Source organism: Cygnus olor, chromosome 22, assembly GCF_009769625.2.
Source record: "Cygnus olor isolate bCygOlo1 chromosome 22, bCygOlo1.pri.v2, whole genome shotgun sequence".
NCBI classification, from domain to species: domain Eukaryota; kingdom Metazoa; phylum Chordata; class Aves; order Anseriformes; family Anatidae; genus Cygnus; species Cygnus olor.
Window position 1 is genome coordinate 5,975,443 of NC_049190.1, and position 26,422 is coordinate 6,001,864.

Consider the following 26,422-nt stretch of genomic DNA (forward strand, 5'->3'; position numbering starts at 1 on the left):
TTCAAGCCTGCTGGTCAGTGTCTGGCTGTAGAGTTTAAATCGATCTCGTTTAAGGGTGCCCTTCTGGGGGTTCATCATCTGAACCTTGGAAGATTTTGGCTGCTGGGATTCCCGTGCAGCTGAGCAGCGCAGCAGGCCGCTGGGGCTGTACAGGCCCTTTAGTTTACCAAGGGGGCTTGAGGTCGCTATTCCATGCGGCACATGAGTTCAGAGAAGTTTACAGAGGAGACGAAATCAATAATTGTTTGGCTCAGATGGCTTTTCTGTGTTTTGAGACTAACTGAAAATCGTTATGAAATGATGACTTTGAGCTTTTTCGAGGCACCAAATACGCAGGGCTTAACAATTACCCGCATCATTTAGATGCAGCCTGGAAAAAATAAACAAAGAACGGAGGTGCTGGAGCTGACCCTTCTTCCCTGGCTGCCTTGGTAAAGCTTCACGTGTCCGAACTCTGCCAAGGCACAGAGTCCTAGGTAGTGATACGGCTCACCCCGCTGTCTGCGGCCTCCCTCGTACGGGTATCGCGCTGAGGTGCTGCACGGACGATAACTGTGCTTCAGCGCTGGGATCCCAGGCTTTGGCTCAGTGACAGGGATGCATTTAAGTAATTTCATACAGTAAGCTTCTCTCTAACAAAATTACAGCAGTCAGAAGTATAGTCTGATTCAGGTCAAGGACATGGAGAGAGAGATGCACACAGACGGAGCAGCTGGGGCCTTGTTCCTCCTTCCTGTAACAGTAGATTGGTACTTAGTGAAGTTCCCATTTATGAGTAGCTAATTATCATCTCCTTACTGAAGACTCCTTGCTGATCACATCAGGCAGGCTGACAACCAGCCACACCAGAAGTGTTTAAATAAAAGTAGTGTTTAACCTTGGAAGCGCCCTTAGTCATTTAGGTCTGTTTTTACAACCAAACACTCACTGATTAGGTTGTATTTTTGAGATTCTGATATGTTCTGAGGTGTTGGCCAGTGATTTTTTAATTCTTGCACTAAAGAAAGATATTCTTCTGTTAACTTTTTAGTCTAACAGGCATGCATTTTCTCACATTGTTGTTGTGCTTGGGTTGTTTAATCCACCACCTCAAAGCACTGCAATAGTGCCAAGACCTCAAAAATCATCTTCTGATGATGTTCTTGCAAGGATGGACCAGAGGCTTGGTGAGCTACTTGGTATTTTCTGGGAGTTGCCCTATGTTAACTTCAATACTGAGATGCTTAAATCAAAAGCCAGACATTTGCATTTTTAATTTTTGGGTTTCTCTGTAAGGGCTTGTACGTTATTTTTAGATCCAGCTCCCTGCCAAAAGTTTTGTCCCTTTTGTTTTGGATGTTGGGCTGACGAATCCCGCTAATTATGATGTCATTGCGTAGTGTGAAGTGACAGCAACAAAAAGAAAAATCTTGCCCGTGCCATCTGTTACAATAAACATTATGCACTCATGCTGGATTTCAAGCGGATTTGGATTGCATATTCACAAAAGAAGCTGGTTTCTGCTTAGACGTATGGTAGCCTCCAGTATAAAGCTTTTAATCACCAAATTCTCGATATGGTTTTGGACTTGGTCTGACACATTGCTACGTCTAAGTAGTAGGTCTTTTTGTTGGTGTTTAATCTTTTCCCATTCATATTGGGACTAATAACTTGCCAAAAGTAGTCCTAGAGCAATCTGCACGAATTATACTAATTCACTAATACCGAGCATTGGTTGCGGGCTGGCTGACTTCTTACGCTGGTCGTCTTACGATAATAGTGGCCTGAAATAGAGAGGGGCAGATTTGCTTTAATCTGCTAAGTATTCCTCTCAAAAGATTAAATGCAAAATGTTGATTCAAACCTGTGGTTTGAGTTCCCAGCGAGTATATCGGCATTTGAACGCGAATCTTTCTCTGCATAATTTATCAAAGCCCTTGCTGAAGAAATTGAATTTGATGTCTGCTTCATTTTACGTAGCAAGATCACATACACGTTTAGAAACCCAAAAGAATGAAACAATGTCGAGATCCAAGCTAAGCACGTTAGCCTGTGCAACAGTCCTGGCCAGAAATTAACCCTCAATGTAGGGTGCGTGGCAGTGCTCACGCATTTGCTAAATGTTGCTGCCTTCCAGGAGAAAGGGAGACAAATTGTTAAGGGTGCACATTATCATGGAAACCAGTTGTTATTCTTGAATGGAGCACAATGTTCATGACTCTTGGAATAGGACTAAGAGCCTCCAGGTAGTTTGGGGTGCAGGGTTTCAGACAGGTCATTAATTTCCAGAGTCCTGAAGTAGGGTTCTGTAGCATTGGTACTGGCAGTGTCGAGCAGTGGCGAAGGCTTTTCCTTGGTAGCCAGCCAGCAAATCATGATTTTGTTTTTTGAAATGTGTTGGTGTGTTGGAGATCTGCTTTGGACATGAATGTCCGTGCTGCTCTGGACTGGCGAGGGGCCAGAGCCCGTCCCCAGAGCGTCCAAGTGATTCCCCGACCAGGGGCGCAGGACGGCAGCAGCACATCCATGGTGGCTCTGCAGTGTCCACCGCAGCGGTGCAGCCCCCGTCCCCTCCACCTTCTGCCATAAGGCTCCTCGTAAATTCTGGCTTCTTCAATTGCATCAGTACTTGCTCTGCAACAAAGCTAGTCAGTATGTGGATGTTCTGTTTAGGGCAACAGACGCTTTCTCGGAAGCAATTTACCAATAACAGAGGCAGAAGATGAATGGCCTGCCAGAGTGCAGGCTCCATGCAATGTAATATTTTGTGCTGCTGTAACCCTGTGTTGTCCACGGCTGGCTGTATGGGCTAAGTCACAGCTTGTGAGGGATTTGGATTCCCCACCTCCTGGCTGCATGCTTGTCCTTGTATCAGTCTTTTCATTGTATGCATGTTCAAAAAAAAAGTGTCTGAGTTACACTAATCGCAACAGCTGACATGTATTATTTATGTCTGAATCCCTAGTACTGCTTTTATGCATAATGTTTTGGATAAGCGAATCCTTCATTTTCAATGCTTGCATCTTGCCTCAGAACGCCTTCAGTTCTCAGGGTAAGAGACAAAGAAATAAATAAACGCCCACCAGCCGATCACCTCGGAGGCCTTTTGCCATCTCTCCTTCGCTCAGCATCATGACTCCAAGGGAGACTAACGAGAAGAGCTGGATTCCTAATGCACCAGGGCTGTTAAGGCAGCAGGAAATCTTCTTTCAGATTTGCTTAAATGTAAAACCTGTGATACAGACAAAAGGCATTTTGAAGTCCAGGCTGAAATTCCTGGGTTTGGATGGATTTGTTTTCCTCGGTTACATTAAGCAAGCTTTGGACCTTGCTCCACACGGGAATTAGTGTGGTGTGAAGAACACTTTTCAAAGTATAACCACATGGGAGGTTTTCCACAGGGCATCCGTAGCATGTTAATTCCCTTTTTCATTGCAGGGCACTGACTAGAATGGATCATTGTGGCCCTTTTGTAATAGCTGCTGATGTTTTTCAAGGGTATTACAGCTCTGAAAAGGCCAGCGGCGTACTTGTTAGTTAGGTGTATGCAAACAGCTGAACTGGTTGCTCCGGAGAAGCATGCTGTGAAGATATCCACAAACTGGGCTGCAAGCTTCATGTGTACTGTGGAAGAGAAGGACTGGGAGCACTGCTTGCTAAGACTCTAAATGGCCTTTTTTTTTAAGGCAAAAGAAACGATGACTTTGCTTCATTTGCCTTGTTGCCCTTGGTTTCGATTTGGGTTTTTGTATTTCCTGTCACTATCTTTAAAGATTTTTGCAAAAAGTTAAATTGTTATTCGTCACTATGTAAGTGGCTGATAGCTGTACTCAAACTGTTCTGTTATTGTATTTAATAGCCTGTGATTATTAAATCTATCTTGATGGTAAAACCGAGGGCATAACAAACATTTAGCTACTGCTGGCAGCAAGGTTGACTGTCTAGGACGTGCACAGCTGTTTGGAGCTGAACTTCCAGCAGCAATTCCCATGGTTTTGGCTTTGAGGTACGTTGCTACTACTTTAAGACAGTGCTCCTGACCTGCCTGTAAGCTGCTTCTTAGGCCAGAACAGGGGGCTGGTCATTTTTGACTCTTTATAGCAGATAGCTTAAATACTCCACATCTGTAAAGCAGAGGTTTTTGTTTCATAGTATTTGCTTTGGAAGGACTTCTGGGGCATGGAATATCTCTTCAAATACCTGTCTGAGCAGCATTCACGTAACGATATGTACCTACATCCCATTTAAGATGACGTTCTTCAGTGATGAAGAGGATCAAAACAGTCATTAAGCTGCGAAATGCGTCACGTGTCATATAAAGTATGAAATAAAGATACAGACTGAACATGCCAGAGTGGTGCAATCCATTGGAATGCATCAGGATGTGAACGTCTTTAGCTGAATTTCAAATGCTCGTGTTGCTGAAGGATGAAACTGGTGCTGAGTTTGCATACAGAAACACTCAGTCTGTTGGTGTTTGCACAGACACTCTTGCTTTTTTTCTTCTGTGTATGAACGGATAGTTGGAGCCCCTCTGAAGCACCTAGGCTCCTGAGTGAAACTTAAAATTGTGTGCTTAGCTGTAGGTTAGTTGTTAGGATAAGTCCTGGAGTGATGAGAACTAACCTTGGGAACAAAGAGTGGCGTCAACGAAGAGGACTGTGCTTGGTATTCCAGCTGCTATGCAAATATTCCTGTCCCTTTCATTGACATGTATAACTGTCAAAACACAGATGATCTGAACTGGAGTTGTGCAGCTCTACTGTTAGGACATTCATTGCTGCTGTCCAGGCTTTAGAATTGCAATGCAGCCTCGACACAGCAGCTATTATTTCTGCCCATTTTCCTCTACTCCAACTGGTGTGTATTTGCAGTCTGATACAAAATTTCTCAGTGAAGTATTCTCAGAATCTTCTGGCTGTCCCCAAGCTCGTGACATGAGTTCAGCCAGCACTGGGATCACTGCTGGATAGGTTAGCTGACGGCTGCGTGGAGAGGCAGCCACGATGAGACCTAGACTGGAAGGAGCTCACTGGGGCCCACGAGGGTTTTTATTTATCCAAAATAAGGCTATTAGAATGAGACATTTCTGGCTGCCTGGTGCTGTTGCATCATCAAGCTACTATTTCAACACGGCTCTTTCTCAAGGGCTGATTTCTTACGATGTGGGGCATCTGAATACATTCCATAGGGCAAATCCACCACCGTGATTTGCCTGATTGTGGTGAGGCTGCTGCTGAGATACCCGCACAGCCATGTGTCTGAGTTATCAAAAGCCTTGTTGGGCCATGTCTGAAGTCAACTAATGAAAAACAGAACCACCGCTCCCAGGGGTGAGAACTCTGTGCAACATTTTCAGCCTTTGACTTTGAGAAAACTCTATTGAAGCTACTCAGCCTATGGCTAGGAAAATGGTGAGTGGCCTATTGCATCAATACTCAGATCAATCTTCCCTCCAATCGCCGCCCTAGTGATGGGATTTATGTGTTAAGTCAGCATTTCTGTTGCCGTCCGTATCTGCTTGTAGGGTCAAAGAAAGTAAAACTTGCTTGTGACAGCCGACCTTTTATATCTTTCTGCTGGCTCTCAGCAGAGATAAATGCACTCAAGTGTTGGACAAGAGCATCTGAGCAGGCAAAAAAGTTTCTGCAAGAAAAAGTAAACAGTCCCTTTCTGCTAATAGCCTTTTCCAAGGCTACTTGGAAACAGAGAATTGTTGGGAATCCTCGTGTTCAGAGCAACGCGGCTTGAAGTTTTTTCTTTGCTGTTCCTGCAGCTGGAGGATGCTAAATCTTTAGGCCAAAAAAATAGTTTTGCTGCTGGATGGTCAGACTGGATAAAGAGTTAAACGGTGTATTCTGGGAAAAAAATTTAAAAAAGTAGTGCTCCCTGTTGGAGACCTTGAAGAGGAACTTCTCTGGAGGTGATGGGAGTTCTCAGTGTATGTTGCCTGCTGTTCCTGAAGGCATAACTAGATCGGCTAAAACTGTTCTGCCTGTTCTTTTTCAAAGGCTGATTTCCCCCGCTGATGTGGAATGGGTGATTTTGCTTCCAGCTTTGTAATAAAGCTTTTGGCTCATAATGGTTTTGTGCTGGAAGACCTTACTGAAGTGTTGTATTTCTTAAAAAATTGTCCAAGAGCTAAGCAGCAGAAGTATGCAGCTGCAGTATCTAACCACTTCTTCCACCCATCTTGTATTTAATTGCAGCTCAAGTTTAAAAAAAAAAAAAAAAAAAAGAGCACTGCTCTCTAACACCTACCTTGAAAATTTGTAGGAAGTGTGTGAGGAAACCTCGAGGAAATAGGGTATCGGTGTACAGTGAGTTCCTTCTTCCTGCTGAAAGCAGGAAGAAATTGATAACAAAAGTTGAAATCTCATTTTATCATACATGAAAGTCAGTTCTCCCATTTTGTTTGTTTCCTTCTAATGCTTCACAATCTGATAGAGCTCAGTAGGCCCAAGACCTATAAAACCATGGAGGTCAGGTGTGCTTGTGCAACATGCAGAGTCAGTTAACTCTTGCAGAACAGCAGCCTTGACATATTTGAGGCTCTGTGCTAACTTCTGTTGAACTGGTTTTACTTTCTGGATCAGCAAAATCGGTAAAGGGGATCTGAACCTCACCAGCTTTAGGCCGTGCTATAAATTACTGCTTAATTTTCTAATAGCATTAAGCAGTTACTCTAAGTAGAGGTCTGTTGCTTCCCTTAAAGGAACTGTTTAATACATCCATTAGAGTTTCTGTATGCTGGCTTAGCTACGATATGACGTTGTGACTATTAAGCCCCGGCTGATAAATTAATGCTTTAGAAATAAAATGCTACTAAATTAGTCAGGATTGCTTTCAAAGAGTAAAAGACTGAAATCCATTAAGCCATTACTGAGGTCCTTTCTTCACTTTCTGTGACCCAGCAGCTGACAAAACTTCAGGGGTACTTCAAAAGGCTCTTTGCCATTTGACCTCTCTATTGTGTTAGGTTGCTAAATCTGGGGGTGGGAGCTTTAGGGGCTGGAGTTCCCGTTTTATGCTGCACTTTGAAAGAAGAAAGTAAGTTGTGAGATTCCAGCCTAAATTCTGCCATTAGTAATGGGATGCTTCAGAGATGTGTGGCTCTGGGGTGACAAACGTAGAAATAAACAAATAAACTTCCACTGTCTGGCTGCTGGAATTGAGCTGTGTTGCTCCAAGCTGTCTTCCTGCTCTTCAGCCTTTTTGCTACTTAAGTGTTTGGCTTTTATTTTAAACAAACAAACAACAAAAAAAACTAAAAACCCAGCACACAACCCTGCTCTTGCATGCTTGTTTGCTGAACTCCAGTTTGCCAGTATTAGTGGAAGGAAACTGGCAGCTTTTCATCAGTTTTGTTGCTGTTTACTGGGATCAAAAATAACTGCAGTCAGGAAAATTGAAGGGCTGTTTTTATGTGAGAAGTTGAGATGGGTTTGCTAAAGTAATTCTTTTGCCCCTTTTTTTTTTTTTTTTTTTACCCATAAGTGGTAGGAACTTTTCCTAATGAGCAGCTTAAATGCAAACTAAACTTTCTTAGGGCATTGAGGTTTTGTCTTCAAGAAAAAAAATATTATTTACTGTAGCTGAATAAACTGAGAATATCAGTGTGGGAATCTTTAAGCAGCAAATACGAAGATTTTTAAAGTGCTGCTTTCTACGCCCCTGCACATTAAATATTCTTAAAGGATTTTGTTTTGTATGCGAGCACTGATACAAGGTGCTGCCTGAAAGATGCTCAGCCATAAGCAGTTCTTAGAATAAATAACAGTAGGAGGAAGAGGTGTGTGGGAAGGCGTGTGGGGAGTTGTTTTTGTTTTAAGATCCCAATTTGCATTATTTTCTAAATATATTTCGTAAGAGCTAATTTACCCCATCTCAGTAATATCTGCTAACTGCTGACTTACTCTCATAGGCCTGTAATTTATAGAATTAACCCCTACCTTTGACAGAACCTTAAAAGTTTTAAGGATAAATATACCCTCAGTTTGGACGCTGAAAAACAGCAAGGCTGTTCCATAATTAGTTTGGTAACATGTTGATTTTGGTCTGGATCAGCAAATACTTGGCAAAGCTCGGGGAGCAACTGCAAAGTTGAGAGCAGCCCTGTATTTGAGCCGTGGGATTCCTATTCTTAAAAGATGGTCATTAGAGTGGCTTGGACAGCCAGCACTTAAAAACCTCATGATTTCCCCTTCCAGATTTGAAGTTTCATCTGAACTGTGTGTATGTCAGGATTACCAATTAACGTGTTTTTCAGAAGATTGTGAATTTGCGGGTGGAAAGCCAGCAACACAACCTGCAGAGCTTCAGCGTGGTTCGAGGACTTCCTGTGGAATTATTCCTGCGTGCCAAAGGAAGTTAACTTGTCACCTAATTGCAGGACTTTAAGATACCAAGTGAGCATTTTATCATGTTCCAAAACATCTGCAGTCTGTGCACGCAAATAGCCAATCTGTGATGCTGAACGACGTCCATAAAGGGAGGTAAACTTGAGCTCACAAATGGCTGAAACCAACGTAAGCCTGCACTGCAAAATTCCCACTTATCTTCCCTTTATCTTGCAATTTTTTTTTCCAGGTATTTTTCCTTGCCACGTCAAATTCTTGATGCTCTATTAAAATATGCTCTTCAATTTCCTGCTGGCTTCTTGGATATTTGTGTTGCAGATAAAAACACAATCTGTGCAGCCTTGTTATCTCGTGACATCTGAGTGGTGAGGAGCATGGTTAGGCTGAGAAACCACAGGTTCCTGCAGTGGTCTCCTCTGCAGGCTTTTTTTGTGAAGCTCCCAGCGAGCTTCTGAGGTCTCTAAAACAAATATTTGTGTTGATTTCTTTTACAATTTATTTTTCCTCTGGAATGCTAGATCAGTTTGCATCGGCAGTTTAATTGTTAGCTTTTGCTTGCTTGATGATAATAAATTCTTCTCTCGGTCTCCTTTCTGCCAGTTTTGTCCACTAGGAAAACTTGGACAAGTGCATGTCTGTGATTCGTGATGAGCATCGGTCTGGAAGTTACTTTTGGAATGAACATTCTGTTTTGAAGTGATGAAAGATTTTGTAATTGTACTTTCCTGTGTATTACGGACCTTCTGCATCCTAGTTACTCCTGTGATTGAATCTCTGCGTCCTAGTTACTTCTGTGGTTATATTCACTAACTCTTACATGGCTAAAGTGCCTTAAGATGGAAAGGATTCATTATTAAACTGCGCAGAGAAGTTACTTATAAAATAGCACGTCTCAATACTTCTCATGTAGTGCTGGTGTCAGTGAAGCTTTTATGCTATTAACAGTAATAGTCCGTGCTAGCAGCCAGCTCAGTAATGAAATTTAGATCTGAAAAGAGACTTAAGTGCTTTTTCTTTTCCTAAATAAAGTGAAACAGGATTAAACTGTGGCCACTCTTCTTGCACAGTATTTTGCAGTTTTTGGAGTCTTCCAGTTGTCCAGGAAGGCAAAGTCGTCCTGGTCTCTCTGTGGCCTTTGAGGAAGGATTGAGATTGAGGAAGCTCCTGCAGGCTTTAGGATTTCCCATCTGTGTGCTCTTAGACATCTCCTGGTTTGCAATCCATCTCCAACCTGGCTCTGTAAAAACCAGTACAGAGTTGTGCTCGCAGCCATGCGGTGTGTTCCCCACGGCCTTCTTCTTTCCTAGGTTTTTAGTGTATGTGAAAACATAAACTTGCACCGAAGCTTTCATTTACTGGCAAGATAACTGGACATCTTGAGTCTCCGTGGTTCAGATGCCCAAATAATTCAAGTGGGAAAGCAGTAATTAGTCTTGCTGTGCAAGGCAGTATGATGGCACAGATTGGAGCAAGGAGGGGCTGGGGATTAATCCAGCCTGCGCCCACTGACGGCTGACCTTAGGCGAGTCACTTGACTTTGTGCCTCAGTTTAGCCCAGTAATAAATAGGTCCCGCCTGCGTGTGCTGCGATATGACTTAGAATCGCTCCAGAAAAAGGCACTTTAAATAGCCCTGTTGCTTTGTTTTGCTGCAAAAAGGCAGGAGGTGGCCGTGAGTGCAGCCATGAAGCAGTTTGCATGAAGCTTGTCCTTGGGGCTCTTGTGCCTGGCGGAAGGTGGCCTGGCCGATTTCACGTGTCCGGACCCTTCTGTGTGCTGCCTTCGGGTCACTGGCGGGGTCGCAGTGCTGCCCATCTCTTCTCCACGCCCTGTATTCGTAGGATAGCTCTGTGGGAAGCTGTTCGGGCCGCAGCCATTACGCACAAGCCGTAGCGCTGAAAGCTTGAGGCCTACCAATCGGTCTGTTTAAAGGCCGCGGCCCTGGGTGCAGTGCCGTTTGCTCAGGGAATGTTCCAGCCGAGTCGCTCTGAACTTTGCCTCTCCAGGGCTAGAAGAGGTGATGCTAAAGGCGGCCGTGTTACACAACCGGCCTCGGGGAGCCAGGCCTGCCCCGAATCCTGGCTTTGCTGGGTGGGATCACTGCTCCCTGCGAGGAGCCACGCTGCCTGCGGTGCCACTTCCCCTATCTGTACGGCGCAGATGTCTGACAGCAGATTATCTGCCCGGTGACTCACCAAGGCTTGGTTTGTGGAGCATGATAAACTGGGGGTGGGGGGGGGAGGATAATCTGCTGTGTAATTAGTACAAATTCCAAGGGCAGAAAGGCTGCCCGTGAGTCACAGGTACGTGGAATCTCCCCCTTCCTCTGCAGAAAGGCGGAGGAAGGCGCAGAAGCAGTAGAAAATGCTCCAGGCTTCAGCGCTGTTTGGGTCTTTGCAGTGCTACGGCTGCTGTCAGCACATCTGAAAGTGCATGGGTTATTGTCACGGAACTTCCGAGCGTCCAAGGCTGCGTGTTAGCCACCGACAGCGGGGATCTAAATATAAACTGCACCCAGGCCAGCGCTGCAGCTCCTGCATTGGTTTCCAGTTTTTGGCCGGTGCAGGATTCTCTACCACAAAAGTCAATAAAGGACGAGCCGATGAGAATGCCGCCCCTTCCAGCAAGTTAAAGTAAGCCAAAGACTGCTTTACTGAGATTTCTGCCATTTAAATTCAAAAGCAAACACAGGCTGGTATTATCAGCTCACACCAGATCTGCCTGCAGACAATAATTCTTCCTGTCTTGGACCCCTGCCCACGTGCATTATTGTAATTATCAGCAATTTAAAAAAAAAATAAAGCAATAGAGCTAGGATGAGCTGCTAGTCTGTAGATTTACTGCCTGCTGTGTCAGACATTCATTAGCCTTCCTGGGTTCAAGCCACCTATCTGCTGAATAAAAGCAGGAAGAGAAGCTAAGGAAAACAAAGTGTGGAACACCACCTGAAGCACGAATTGAAGGCTCTGCTCATGTTTACAAGTTATAAATCCAAATACAGGGGAATTTCAAATATTCTGTTTAGAAGTTCTTGTGCATAAAATCCCTTTGCCAACTTCCCTCGGTTTTTAATCCAAGTGTTGATTTCCTGAATCCTAGTTTGCCATAAACAGTTCATTAGCAGGTGAGACTCAAGGCGATGAATGTAAGGTTTAAGGGCTGTGCAGTGCCTGGAGACTGGGGGGCTCAGCTCCAAATTCCAGCCGGGGTCTTCTCGTCCTCTTCCCCAGAGCTCCAGCTGAACGCTTTGCATCGGACTGCAGCAGTGAAGTTTCTGAGTAAACATCTCTTGAGCCTTTAATTTTGTAAAGGACTGGCCTCTGCTTATGGAAGGAGGGATCCCCATGTATGCCCTGCAGACAGCAGAAACTTGGGGCTTAGACGCAGTCAGGTCCCTGCACAAAGTGCATGCCAGGTTTCAGCCAAGGAAGGGGCAGAAAGTCAAAACACACATTTAGAAGGGGCGGTCTTCAAGGGCTGTGCTCAAAGGGAGGCTCATAAGGTAGCAGGACTCATTTTTGGGTCAAAGGAGCTGTTTGAATTCCTGAGTGGTCTTGAAAAAGTTCAATTTACATTCTGCCTATCTGCGGTTATTCCACAGGCCTGGGAAGAGCTGCAGCACTGACATCCCTGTCACTACAGATAGAATGGGAAACATTCTTTTTAATGAAATCCAGAAAAGCTTTTTTTTTTTTTTTTAATTAAGTAAAGGTGGGAAGTGAAATTTATCTGGATAGTGGGGTCTGTGCCAGATGGGGATGGCATGTTGGTTTATGCCTCGTGTACATTATGATTTAGTAAGCAGTCTTTCTTTTGAGAAGCTTTACTTAATTAAAAATAAACAGTGCAAGTAATCTTTCAAAGTACAGTCTGGCATTTCTTGTCGGTGCAGCAGCAAACAGTTGTGGAGTATTTAACTCTACCGAGCAGGAAATCTGATCTGACCCGTGGACAATGCTGCAAAAGGCTGCGCATTTTCTTACGAGGCCAGGAACGTCCCCGGCACGTATTGGTCTGTGTTCTCTGGCCGCTGTCGATGCAGTTCATGCTCGGAGGTCTCCTCAGCAGCCTGGGAATCCTGGAGGCTGAAGTTTCAGTTTTAAAACATCTGCTTGTGTTGCTGCAGAGGAAGCCTAAATGTAAAGTGAGCTCGAAACAAAGGGAGGTGTCTGTTGCATTGTCAATTGTTTGCCCTGTGCATGCTAGCAGGGAGACCAGGATTTTCCATACTGCGTATTCCTAATGTTTCTCTGGAAGCAATATGCTACGTGAACTCTGTAGCATAAATAAGAAGTGAATCTCAGATATTCTGCTCAGCTCCTGTCCACCCTGGTTCTGCTGGAATAAAGACGCCTATTCTGGCTAATCTGATCAGATAGCGAGGTTACTCTAATGTTTAACCTCACAGAAAATTCAGAATGTAGTTACATCTGACATTTTGCAGGTACCTGTGCTATTAGGAAAGCTCAAAAAAGAAACTCCAGCCGCCTGTATTCTGAAGCCCCCAGCAGCATGCCAGAAGGCTTTCCTGAACAGCATTTGATAGTGAGCAGAATAGCCAGCCTGCTCAATACGCTGTGTTGTGATGAAGTTTAGCAGATCCTGGAAATCGACGGCAAAGGAAAATGGCTATTTTTTCATGTTTGTTTCAGTGTGGGTTGAAAGAGGCACGGCTGGGTGTTCCCATACCCTCTGTTGTTTGTGGCTGGAATTCAGAATGAAATAAGAGATTAAAGGACTGCATCCGCTACGAGAGTGTTGAGATGCTCTAGTGAAGGTGCAAAATTGTTTTGCAGGTTAAAATAATTCTCTTGGGCTGCTGTTTCTCCCAGCCTCATGGATCAAAATTGTTTCCTGGAGTTGGTCAAAGCCTCGCAGACAGCAGTGATGCTACCAAGATGGCATCCATCTATAAAACTGCTTCCTCGTGATGTGCAGCTTGTGAATTTAATGCTGGAGTTCGGGCCGTGCCAGTTTTTAGTCACCCATTGTATCTTAGAGGCACATTGTGAACCTCCAATTTAATTTAAATTACAAAAGCATTTTACAATTAATTAGAGTTCTCTCCTAGAAGAATGAGAGGCAAGATGAGAGGGAAGGCTTTGAAAGTCTTGAAAGCAGAAAATCAAAAAGATGGACACAGCAGTCACTTTGCACGCAGCGTTTCCAAGAAATTCTTAACTTACTGAGTCGTGCCTGACGAGATAACTAGGGGCTTCAGTTTTACCTTGCTCTGGCAAAAGGAAGCTGGCAAGTTCTCCAGGAGAAGCAGGGATGGTTTCTTCCTGACCCCATAGAGGTCTGTCTTTTGGGCCATTGCTCAGCCATGTGATGAACCAGCTCAGAAGACCAATTTGGGTTAACAAGTTGTCTTTCTTTCCAGACTTACTTCTAAGTCTTGAGTTTCTCATTTGAGACAGTAGATACTTACAGGGGAAAAAAATGTGTGACCCTTTTTAGAGTACAGAGCCCAAGCCTCTGGATGGGTAAAACCCACCTTTGAAAGCCGCTGTCCCAAAATTTAAGAGGTTAGGAGTAAATGAAAGACTGGATGCTTAGGCAGAGATGCTTCCATCAGAGAAGAAGAAGATTTAGATGTCTGAATTCCAGTGTTTGAGGACCGTAAATCAGGCCATGCGTGACAGGGTGAGGAATTTAACTGACATTAACTGGCCAGAGATTTGTGTGTTTATGGAATCAAATGCTTTTCTGGTCTTGGAAAGCAAACTGGATTACAGAATTATACCAAAAGGCAGAGTGAAATTTATCATCAATCGTTTTGTAAATTCAAGTGCTAGCAAGGAAAGTGGTGGTTTATGTAACAGTCTTTTCCCAAATAGCAGTCATCGTGTTACGGGTATGTATTCAGAGGGTAACAGCCACCGAAGGAGTGCTCACGGAGGATGTGCACCGCCGGGTGAGCTCTCCTCGCTGTGCACGGTGCCCCTCCCAGGCTGTCAGCCTGCTTATTTAAGGGATTTAGTACTTGCTCCCCAGCACCAAGAGAGGTGGCTGCTTCCATTTATGGCTGGGAAATTCCCAGGGAGAAACGTGCTTTCAGTTTCTTCATCCCTCTGCAATGTGGAATGGGTGAATTCTCTGAAATACCGAGCAGCTTAGCCAAGGGCAATTTCTGCCTTGCGCTTCCTTCTCCTTTGTGTGTTCCCTACCCTCCTTTTGCAAAATAATGCTGGAGTGTTGGGTAACTAACTTCAAGCCTGGTCAGCCTGAGTGATCAGCTTTTGTTTTTGGTATGGTGAAGGCAATTGTGTGGGCAACAGAAAAGGTCTTTGCCCTCAAAACCCTTGTAGGCGACTTTCTTCCCTTGAGTGGCAGTGTTAAAGGGGTTTGTTTGTGCTATGCTCAGTTGTGCTGTGCTCTGCCATTGCAGGTAGAATGAGATAAAATGGTAAATGAAGTAAGTGAGGTGTTTGGTGGCTGGAGCGGATTGTCAGTGGTGAAAAACTGAAGGCCGTTACTCAAAAACCTTACCTTGCAGACCCTGGGTTTAAAGATTCAACTTCTGTACAAAGTTCATTAATTTACTCAACTGTGTGATTCAAGACAAGATTCTTCCACTTGATTAAAAGCGACGAAATCAAGCAGGTAATTAGTCTCGTTTGTTCAGCTGCGAATTGGGGTTTAGCATGTTCTGGTAGCTACAGCAACAGCCCTCTACTGATATGCAAACTATTTGAACAATCCAGGAGGAGGAATGATACCTTTGCCACAGTGCCAGAGGTGTCAAGCCGGAGAGACAGCAAAAATAAACAGCAGCTAACATCAGTATGTAAATACGGGGTGGTCATGATTTCAGGAGCTTGGTATGTGTTTGAACAGGAGCTCTGCTCATGCAAGAGCGGTTGTGAGGGGATTACTTATGGATGTTTCTGCCTCCGGATGGGACCCGCACCTCTCCTGCTTGTGCACTGACCTTCTTTTGCTGCACTCTTGTGAAGTTTCTTTTGAAGAAGAGAACTTTAAGGCACAGGCTGTGCTAATGATGTCCGAACTATTCCTAACACGTACATTTTATTCGCTTTTGATGCTCTATATTCTACTTACAAGGGCTAATGCTGTGCGCATACTTGATCTTGCATTTCTTTTTTTTTTTCAGAATTCAGCTCAAATCTTGGATGCAGTTGTGGTGTTGTCATAAAACAAAGTTTTGTTGTGGCTTGTTTCCTTTAACATGTCAAGTCTTGTGCTCTCTGGAAAGCGGTTGTTGGTACCAAAGCGGTGTTTGTTTGCAGAGAGATAAAAAGGCCCTCTTGCAAGTTCGTGTGCGTGTGTTTTTATAGAGTTACAAAGGATCATTCTCCACTTGCCTTTTTCTTCTGGCACAATAGGGCAGCGAGGAAGGCAGAGCGAGAGCCTGGGTTTTGCTGCGTGGTGCCGGTCAGCACCTGTTAGAAGCACGTGTTGGTTAAATGGTTTCTGAAGGAACAAAGGCACTGCACCCTGTTACCTAAGCCTCAGCCTATTTATCGATCCTCCTAGACCTGAAATGCCTAACTGGCTTCTCGCTGCCCTCCTGATGCTGCTGCCTAGGTAGCACGATGTTTGTGGTGTTATTCTCCCGTTGGAAGAGTCTGTAGTTTTTATCGTGATTACTCCATACGCCAGGAGGTCAAAAGACAAGAGAATAACAAGTGAAGGTTTTGCCCTTTAACTTGTGCCTCTTGTACTCCCTCCAAGACCTGATGGAGAGCAGGGGAGGACTCGGAGCTTGGCCCTTTCCGAGCCTCTTACGGAGCAAGCCAGCGAATTAATTCTCTGTTAGAAGAGCTGAGATTACATGCAAATTCGGATGTGTTCATTCCATGTATTGTAACTTCTAGGCCTTTGACTTCGTAGACAGCAAGTAAAATTAGCTGGTTTTAGCAAAACTGTTGCTTGACATCACTCTTAGGGGCAGAAGGGATGCTTCTCCACTGTCAGCATGGAGCTGAAAGGCTGCAATCAGGAGGAGGCCTTCATGTTCAGCTGTGCTAAACGCAGAGAAGTGAGCAGCGCTTTGAACTTGGAAGCAGCTTGTTACTGGAACATCGATACTGGTATCTGTTATATATAGTTCAATATTTTATTACTTCGTGATCTGTGCTAAAATTTGCTCTCACGAGTGTCTGTTGGTGGAAGGGGTTAGAGTAAACAGAAACCACTTCCCCGTGAATGTTTCTCCTAAAGGCAACGCGCTGTTGGATAGCCCTTAAAACTCAAGGGGTAATTTTTCTGAAGGTAAGGCATGAATCTGTGCTTTTGTACCTCGGGTTGGTCCTACCCCCTGAGCACAGGCAGCTCAGCACTAAGCAGGCCGTGATCCTGAGTGCCTTATCTGCAGGCAGTGCTTGTGTGTGAAAGGGGAGGGGGGAAGTGGGCTAATCACAAGGGAGTTAATTTTTTGCTAATATCCAGCCACCAGGAGCTGCACGCAGGGTTATCGGGTTGAAATCATCTCTTGGTGACTTTTATACTTGCTGTGAGCATACGCATGCCAGTATAAGTTGATGAGGATCTGCAGGCAATAGGGAATGAACAGCGCCTGCAGAAATGTATGCGTTTTTGAGTGCTTGAAAGGTTAAATCTGAAGGCAGGACTGGTGGCCTTGGGTGGTGCTGCCTCCAGAGGAGCAGAGGCTTAGGGGCAGTGGTGCCCTGAAGCTTGTGTCTTGCTGTTTCTCATCTGCCTCGTCTGAAGCAGCTGAAATGGATTTCACTCCCCCAAAAACACTTGCAAGAGCTTTTGAGGTGGGAGTTCATGCAGTGGGTTTGTTTGTTGTTGCTCATAGGGTTTTCAGTTACGCAGGGAGAAGATGTTCAACTCTGAGCATAACCTCAGCCTTTCAGAAACCCCCCACCTCTGCAATTTAATTTAAATCCCCTGTTCTTCCTCTGGTCAGCCAGCAAGATTTCAGAAAGGGAGGCTGACCTTGTTTTCATCGATCGGTCTGCAGCTTGACCCGGACGTGGGTCTGCCTTGTCGGGTTTTTGTCCTGTGCTCTCAGTCTGCTGGTGCCAGGTGGGGAGAGCACAGAATATGCATCAGAACGGGAGGCAGCAGGCTTTGAGGAGTCGGTTGCAACAGCTACATTTCTCTGATTCAGCAGAAGTCATCTTTACTCGTATGTTTGGGCAAGAAAGCTAGGTGTTTCCATCCCAGATATTTGAAGATTTCTGGAAAAACACATGGCTTGAAAGTCTGAGCCAGCCTTATGAAGTGGGAAGTAATTATTTTATTAGCAGTAGCAATGCTGGTAGCCTCAGAGGAGTTTCTGCCAAGAGTTAATGATATTAGTTATCTCCCTATGCTGGGAACGGAAGGGAGCTCTTTTAAGTTCTTTAGACATCTGTTTTAGCTTTTGTGGGCACAACCTTTAAGTGTGAATTACTCTTTGCTTTTGGTAAGCTGTTGTTGCAATAATAAAAATAGAGTTTGGAAAAACAAATACATTGCTGGTGGAAACTTGATGTGGGCCCACCAGCTTTAAGGAATATGGTTACAAAACACATTTGCAAGACTCCACTGATGCTCTGGATTAAGTGGGAGTGCTCTGAGTAGATGCTAGAGCCTTTCTGGTTCTTTGAGTTGCTCTGCTTTCTATCAGATAAAGCAATAAACGTTTTCTTTCTGTTTGTCTTCACAGGCACTCGCAGCCAATGCTGGGACAGGGTTTGCGGTGGCAGAGCCTCAAATTGCCATGTTCTGTGGGAAGCTAAATATGCATGTGAATATCCAGACTGGGAAATGGGAACCTGACACTTCTGGGACCAAGAGCTGCTTTGGAAGAAAGGAAGAGATTCTGCAGTACTGCCAGGAGGTGAGGATTGCTGTGTGATCCTGCGTATTCACTGCTGCTGAGGAGTTGGGTTTGAATTTAGCCAGTCAGTAGCAAAGCAGCCCTTCAGGAGAGTGTCTCGTGTTTGACTAGCTCTGTTCCCTGGACTGTCCGGCTGTCTTACTGCCCAGGAAGAGCAGGGGGGACGCTGCAGTGGGATTTAGGAGCTACATCTGATTTAGATCATCTTATGCAGCCAGTGAAGGTCCTTGGTCTGTAAGTCAGGGAGGTACCTCTGAGCTAGTTAGAGCAGCATCTGCTCCGGATGTGCAAAAAGGGAACCCGATGTCTATTTGAATCGGAATGTGGTTGTGTTGTTATTGGTGATGTGTTCAGAACAGCCAGAATATTAGAAAAATATTTTCATCAAAATGTTGGCAGTATTTTTAGGTTCTTCATGCTTTATTTTAAAGGCCTTAATCTCCTTTCAGTGTGCTCCAGATAGTGCAGCATATTGGCCTTGATAAGTGTCTTTAATTATTCCTTGGAGGTAACAGGCATGTAAAATACCACAAGGAATGTTGTGGTTTTTTTTTCATGGGAAGGTGATAGAGCACACCATGTCTGGACTGGAAAACTTTCAAAACTTTGTTACAAGGCTGATGTTCACATAGCGGAAGCCTAAATATAAATCAGCGTCCAGACTTGAGAACTTGAGCAGAACGTAGGGATCATATTAATAAATTATAAATGGAGCAGGCATAAGGAAACCTGAGGAGTTAGGTGTATATTAGCTTGACAAATGCTGAGACAGTCTGAAGATGTTATTAATCCCATTGGTGATAGCCCTCTTCCGGAGGGTATTGCGCCAGCCAGAAGGGAACAGGTGAGGGTATTCCTCCTCCTCCACTGCTGTCAGAGCCAAACGCCTCAGTGCTGAGCTCCTGCCCCTAACCAGGCTTCCTCCTGCCGCCTGTGAAGGAGTGGTGACATGTTCTGTTGATGCTCTGTGTGACAAACAGCTGGGGCCTTTTTTATGTCTTCAGCTGTTGTAAGCTTGATCCAGAAGAAAATGTGTATCCGTGTGCACATTTGAATGTATTCTTGTTTAAAGAGTCAGCCTGGCTGCTTCCGGTTAGGAGCCACTTTGCAAGTTTTTTTGTGCTTTCTGGAAGTAAGTCTATGTGGGTCTTTTTAAACAGATGTATCCAGACCTTCAGATTACAAATGTCGTGGAAGCCAATCAGCCTGTCAGCATCGACAGCTGGTGCAAGAGGGGGAAGAAGCAGTGCAAGGACCACACTCATATTGTTGTGCCCTACAAGTGCCTGGGTGAGTGCGTGATGTGCTTTTCATGTGTTCCTGTGGGGGAGTAGAGGATTGCCTCCTGGCTTCTTAGGGAACAACTGAGTTTACAGAGCTTCTCTCGTATCAGGTTGCCATTTCCACATCCAACTTCCAGTCAAATGTTTTGATTTCCACAAGATGGAACTCTGCCTTTCTCCAACAGATCGACAGCTTGATAACAGCTGTGCTGGAATAATGGTGCCTGGCGTGAAAAAGAAATCCCCATTCTCTCTGCAACTGCCATAAAAACGTGAAGGCTATTGTATTTGAGTATCACAAAGACATTGGGATTTAATACTCTGATCCTATTTTTGTGGAGCTTTAATATTTTGTTGCCTTGGAGACTTAAATGCTCATAGTGTTCAGGCTTCCTGCTTCGGTCTTGGCAAGAGATCTCTATTCTATTCCAACGACTATATTTAAACTTAGCTGCTTCAAAGAGGCCCTGCTTCTTGCAGCTGTATCCCATGTCCCTACTTTGAACTGTGAAAGAATATTAGATAAACGGTGATGGATTTCACTGTACTTTCCAGAGTCTGTCCGCCCACTCGAATCGGGCAACATGTTCAGCTTGTTCACCTGGCAGCTTTTGACCTGCAGGTTGGGACTGACACTGCTGTGCCGCATGTGTCCTTAACAGTAAGCTTCGTCTCAGCTGGCTGAGTCTCTTTTCAGTTATCCACTGGAAAAGGCTTGTTTATCAGTTTGCAAGAAGTCTTGTGCAATCTTGGAGAGTCTGATGGCTGGGAACAGTCAGTGGGAACCGGTTTCCATAATTTGCAGATGTATCTCAGGGTAGCATGTGGTTTGTCCTAAAAGAGCACAACCAAATCTGCAGAACTGTGTAGGTACTCTTCTCCTGTATGTCATACCTTCCACTAGATGATCACAAAGCACCTCACAAAAATTTTGTATGGTTACATCCTGGGAGAAAGATGCTTCTCTTTATAGATGTGGAAATTCAGGTTTGAGAAGCAGCCTAACCCAGCTGATTATGCTGAGTACTGCTAATGGAAATAAGGATGAAAGCAAGATCTCTGGATTTATAAGGAGTCATCTCTTTTAAAAATAATCCTCCCCCAAGCCTATTCTTCAGCTGAAAATTAAGCTGATTTTAGTGACACTGCCCTAAAATGTGATAAGTATAAAACTGTTAAAGGTTTTCATTAGTGTCATCATTCACAGTGCTCTTGACTTGTGAGGCCCAGCCTGTAAGGCAACTTTATTTTTTAAGATCTGAGTTGCAAGTCAGTCCATAAAATGCATTTTCATTGCCTTTATCAGTCTTCACATTGCTCGTTGTAAACGTATGATGTGTGCTTCTGGGGTACGCGTGCCTTTTTTTTTTATTATTGTTATAGTCCAACTACATTTTTTATTCCTGTTGCTTCTGCTGTCTTCTTTGCTACATTAATGCACAGACTATCCTGAGATAGGATCTTGCTGTCCTGCCATGTTTAACCTTCTCCTGCCTCTCCCCCACCAGTGAAAGCTCTTTTGTATTTCAAAGGTGAAGGGGGGAGAGGAGAACCCATTAGCACTCTCACTGAACTGTAAAATAAAGGTAACAATAGGATGATGGGAGTAGGGCTGAGCTTGGTGAGGTGTGAAAAGACAAACTGCTGACAGTTCTGGCTAAGCTACTAGGTGGCATGGAAACACCTCTTCTGGCTACTCTGATTTTAAAAGCGAGAGGATTATTTTTTTATTAGCCGTGGTCATGAATGGGAAAGGTGTGTGTAATGGTTTTCCAATTATAAGCTGAGTTGAGAAAACCTTCTGTGTGTCTCATGCTGGGATTCAATGCAGCTAGAAACAGCTGTTTCTGTGGCTCTTGTTTATTACTGATTACCGTTTCTAATCAGTTTGAATCTTCTGCCTTCAGACCCCAGAACCACAGACTCTTGATTTTAAAGTTTTGTCAGTTTTTTTTTTTATTTATCAGAAACTTTCCGCTAACCTCTTTTGAGAGGGAAGGAGTAGAGATTATTAACTCAAAATTGTATCTGGCTTGCTTTCAGAGAAGAAAATAGGGGAAAATAGCATTTCTCTATTATGTCTATTTTTAAATTAAACCAATTTAAAGGGGGTGATGAATGCTAGCTGATTTCATTATCTTATGATTGTCACAAGATAATCTGTCCCCAAACTCTATTTTGACTTCTGCGTGTAGAGCAGAGCACAGAAGTGTTCATGAGCCTTTGGTATCTTCACTAATGGGCTGCATTAAAATGGGTCACTCAATATGTTAAATTTCTTCTGAAAAGGTAATGTTGAAGGTTGGTTGAACAAGAAATTCTGCTCTCTGGAGACTCCAAGAGAAAAAAACATTTACCTACAGAACTTTCTTCCAATTTAATAAAGTATTCCTAAAGCTGCCAGTCAGGTGTGCCAGGTATGTTGCTGTGAAACACTTGGACTGAAGACCTTCTCTTAGTCTTCTTAGGGTATGTAAGTATTTCCTTATTTTAAAATTACTGGAAGTGGCATTCGAATCTGCAAAGAAGAATCTCAACTCTGAGAAAATTGAATATTTTGCACTCCAGTGACAATGTTTATTAGGAGTGGAGTAAGAACAGAAAGTAATGCTTATGTAGTTCTGATACTGATTTGACATGTGCTGGTACTAAACTGGGTTGTGGTGGATATTTAAGTTAAATAGCTGTGAAGTCCAACTGATATAAAAGCTGTAGAGCAGGCTGATTATCTTTGTTTCCCTCCTTCCTCAAAAGCAAAAGTCTGGTTTTAAGATTGTGCCAAGACTTCATCATGTTGGTGAGGTTGTGGCTACCTAAATGTTGGAATGCAGTGTATTTGCTGAGTCTTGGTTTTACTCCGTTTTTTTGGTCTGTATGGCTTTTATTTTCCAGTCCTCTGTGTTTTGGTTAGGACTGTCCGAGTTGGGGAATGTGCTGCAGTTGATCCTGAACTAAGCCATCTGGAAACTGTTGAAAAACAAAACAAACAAGACTAACTCCGATACTCAGATACTGAAAACATAGATAACGCTCCTGGCACATAAAAATTTCCAGGCGGTTACAGCACCAGGCAGCGTGAACTGGCTTTGGTTTGATACAGCTCATTTAGAAATTGGTGATTAAGTGGTTTGAAAACTTCCGTATGCAGATGCGATGCTTTCAAAGATTTGCATGAAATTGCTTCAGTCAATGCTGCCTGTTCCGTGAACAACTGTTCACTGACTTGCATCTTAAACTTTGCTTTCAGTTCAGCCTTAGGCTTTGCATAATGTTTCAGCCATTGGCCCCTTCTCTTGTTTTCATTTTGGAAATTCTGAGGCTCTGATTTTCCACTAAATTAGCGTAGATAGCTGCTGTGTCCATAAAGAATATGCCTTAGGCAGACCTTAAAGGCACTAACAGCAGTGTACTTTGGGCACCTCTGATACTGGCTTTGTTTTCTGTTTGAAGCTGGATGTTTGTGATGGGACAAATGGACTCTTGTTCACTGTCCTGTGGACATTTCTTGTTTTTCAGTGGGCGAATTTGTAAGCGATGTCCTGCTGGTCCCGGAGAAGTGCCGATTCTTCCACAAGGAGCGGATGGATGTGTGTGAAAGTCATCAGCACTGGCACACAGTAGCAAAAGAGGTAACTGAGCTGCTTTGGCAAGAATATTTACTCTGGATCTGTCTACTCAGATGCTTGGAGTACTGGAGCATAACAACGTTTATCTCTGGGGTCTCATATTCCCATGTTGTAGTCTATGGACTGAGGCAGAGAGAAATGAAAAAATGTTTAAAAGAACTCAAGTGACTTAAAAAAAAAAAAAAAAAGTGTGTAGCTAGCTGAGTTATTTTTCACTCCTGAAAAGCCGTCCTAAGTAGCTTGCTGAAGATCATATTTAGGATGGAGCTAGGAATTGAAATCAGGTCCCTGGAATATATCACTAACCAGTGGCTCATCCTTTTTCCCGGGGTGGATGGCCTCTATGGTCATGGGATGTTTTGTAATTTTCTTGCATCTTTTGCGTTAATGTTGGTGGTGCCGCTGCTGGGGATTTGGTTTGGAGTGCAATGTGAGTTATGTTGTGACGATTAGTGGAGGTTTTACATAAGAGATGGATTATCTTCTCAGAATAAATCTAGCCCTTGGGTTTTTTTGATGTTTTTGTTTGTTTTATCTGACTAGAGAAAATGTTACAAATTCTCTGCACACCTATTTCAGCTGGGAGTAATTAAAACAAGATCGTGACTAAATGTACACGTTTTCTGTTTTGTAGAAAGAGCAACACAATGTTTAATTGTGACAGTGCTAGTAAATAGGCGTTACGGATGCAACGATTACACTTGTATTTCTGTAACTTCCTGGGAGCAAAAGCCAGTCGTAGTAAAGCTGTGCTAGAGGAATCGCTTTTTAATTGAGGACAAACTTGCTTACGTCCAGAAAATTTTAAAATCATTTGCTTTCAACGTAATTGGAGAACTTCTCCAGAAATATTTGGCTCATTTTATATCCGTGCTGTAACAAAACAAAACACAAAAGAGTTCTGATGTGCATAACAAAGCCTTTCTTACTCCATTCCTTTCTGGGGGGCACCACAAAACGATATATTTCCGTAGTTCAAGAGAAGTATATAGACATAATGTCCGATCAGAGTTTGCATTGGGCTTTTTCTTGAATTATCCGATTGATTTTCATCTACAGCGTGTTAAAATAATCTTGACATAAAGTGCATTTGCGCAATTACTCACTTACTGCAATGTAAAGTTTAATAGATAAAGTTTAATGAAATGGCCAGCCCAGAAAAGCAAACAGCAGTTCTTTGCCTTCCAAGTGCTCTCTCCCTCGAGTTGGCACAAAACGCCTCGTTATTTTTCCAGAACTCAGGCTGACAAGTCAGCAGTTGGTAGGGGCGGGCTGTTGGGGTTGGTGCATGAGCACCAGGAAGCACTGCAAGGCTCTGAATCTGACTTTTCTGGGGATTTTGTTTACGCTCCGAGTCTCAAATCCATTTGTCTTTAGCGTTCAGACTTAGGTCATGTGTTGCTATTGCGTTTTTGCTGCAAAATGTAGACCCTTGGTAGCATCCTTGGGACCTCATGTAGGCAAACGTTGGCTTTATCCAGAGTAAGAGACCAATGCTGAAGTGATGCCTGTGGGCTCCTCTTCCAGGCGTGCCTGACAGAAGGGATGATCCTGCACAGCTACGGCATGCTGCTGCCCTGTGGAGTAGACCAGTTCCACGGAACAGAATATGTATGCTGTCCTCAGACAAAAGTTGTGGATGAGGCTCTGTCCAAAGAGGAGGAGGATGAAGACGAGGATGACGACTATGACGTTTATAAAAGGTGAGGTTCTTACTGCTGGCGTGGATGTTAGTAGCTCTATGTGAAGTTGCTGTCACCAGTTTCATGCAGTGACTCCCTGGTGGTGAGGATTTGAGAGAATTTCTGTGCTTTTGAATTTCCCAAAGGAGCATCCCGAACATGAAAAAGCCTTGCAGAAGGTTGACTTTGTAATGCTCCTTTTACTGGAGCTAAACAGCCCCCCCCTTCCATCCTTTAGCCAGTCAAAAGGACTGATTGCTACAATAGGTTTTTAACCCCAAACATTTTAGGCTTTCACTTACTGAAAAGGAGCTGTAAAAAAACATATTAGGAACCCGCACTAAGCCAGAGGCACGGAGTAGCTCTGCCTGTAAGAGCAGGTGTGTCTGTAACAGGAGAAGTCCCATTGCTGTGGCTGATGGGCTGATCAACAATTGGTACATTTATTTTCCCATCTCTTGTGTTTCTAAAGCAGATGAAAAGAGAATCATTATTCTGTTACATCAAAGCTTGGCTACAAAGTGGTTAGCATTAGCTTAACTCCCCTAACTTAACTGTATCCCTTCAGTGAGTTCCCTACAGAGGCAGGTGTAGAAGATTTCACAGGAACAGCTGTGGAGGAAGATGAAGATGAAGAAGATGAAGGGGAGGAAGAAGAGGATGTGGTGGAGGATCGTGATTACTATTATGATAGCTACAAAGTAGATGACTACACTGAAGAGACCACTACAGAGCCTAGCAGTGACAAGGCTGTTTCTGAAAAAGAAGTTAGCAGCGATATGAAATGTAAGTCACATTCTAGCCTACAGGCCTCCTGCTTCCTTGTATTCTTGTTTGCTGTCAGTTGGCGATAGGCTTCTGATGAAGTCAATAAATGCCACTTGGAAGTTTCATTTGCCAGATAAGTTAGCAAACAGAGGAAAGCTGATGATGCTTATGTTTCAAGTGTTGAAATTAACTCTCTAGAGCATGGGCCATATGTTTCTAGATAAACAGCAGTTCTGCTGGCAGAAAGCCCAGTGTTTGGCACATTGAACAGGCACCTCCATGAAGGTGCAGTGTTGAGTCAGAAAATAATATCTGCATCTACTAATTTTGGAAAATCTTAAGGAGGCATTTGGGGTACAGTATGAATCCCTAGTTTTGGGTGATTGTCTTGAATTTGGTGTTTTGTACCCGGGTTACAAAAAGGAAGCTTAGAGCGGGGGGGCATATTCTGCAGAAGTGGTGTTAAAGGTGCCATCTGCCCATTTGAGGTTGAGGAATATACTTGGTGCTCCCTTTCTAGTCTCCATGTTAAACAATAATAGCCTTTGCATAAACCCTTCTCTTTCTTGAAAGAAAGAAAAATAGCACAATTGCCCCACTTCTATTATATAAGCATTTCCAGTAGCTTTTGTTAAGCAGTAGGTGCCATTGCAGAGGGCATCTGCTGATTGTGTGGTGTTTCAGTGGTACAGTGCCCTATGCTTTGCATGTAGAAGTGTCTGCAGAGGAAGGAGGAGGGGGGAGAGGGAATGAAATTCAATTAGCTACAGATCACTGAATCGTTGCCAGCAGTTCTTGCATCTTGCTGGTAAACCGCCAGCATGCTGCAGATAATTTCACTTGCTGAAACACGGCTTAGATCATATATGTACAGGACTGTTACAAATCTGCAGATGTCGAAACAGACT

General features: G+C 43.8%; 1 protein-coding gene across 10 annotated transcripts in view; it reads left to right on the plus strand.

Annotated features, from left to right (window-relative positions):
• APLP2 (amyloid beta precursor like protein 2) overlaps nt 1-26,422 on the plus strand; it is a 48,022-nt gene that overhangs the window by 5,532 nt on the left and 16,068 nt on the right. For 8 of the 10 annotated variants that reach the window (XM_040534637.1, XM_040534638.1, XM_040534639.1 and 5 more), the window contains exons 2-6: nt 17,982-18,155; nt 19,316-19,445; nt 22,955-23,067; nt 24,592-24,767; nt 25,315-25,532. In XM_040534637.1, coding sequence (XP_040390571.1) covers nt 17,982-18,155; nt 19,316-19,445; nt 22,955-23,067; nt 24,592-24,767; nt 25,315-25,532 — 811 coding nt within the window. Of the gene's footprint in view, nt 1-14,925; nt 14,945-16,376; nt 16,396-17,981; nt 18,156-19,315; nt 19,446-22,954; nt 23,068-24,591; nt 24,768-25,314; nt 25,533-26,422 lie in introns of those variants that run through there. The other 2 variants (XM_040534643.1, XM_040534644.1) reach the window with 2 other exon arrangements.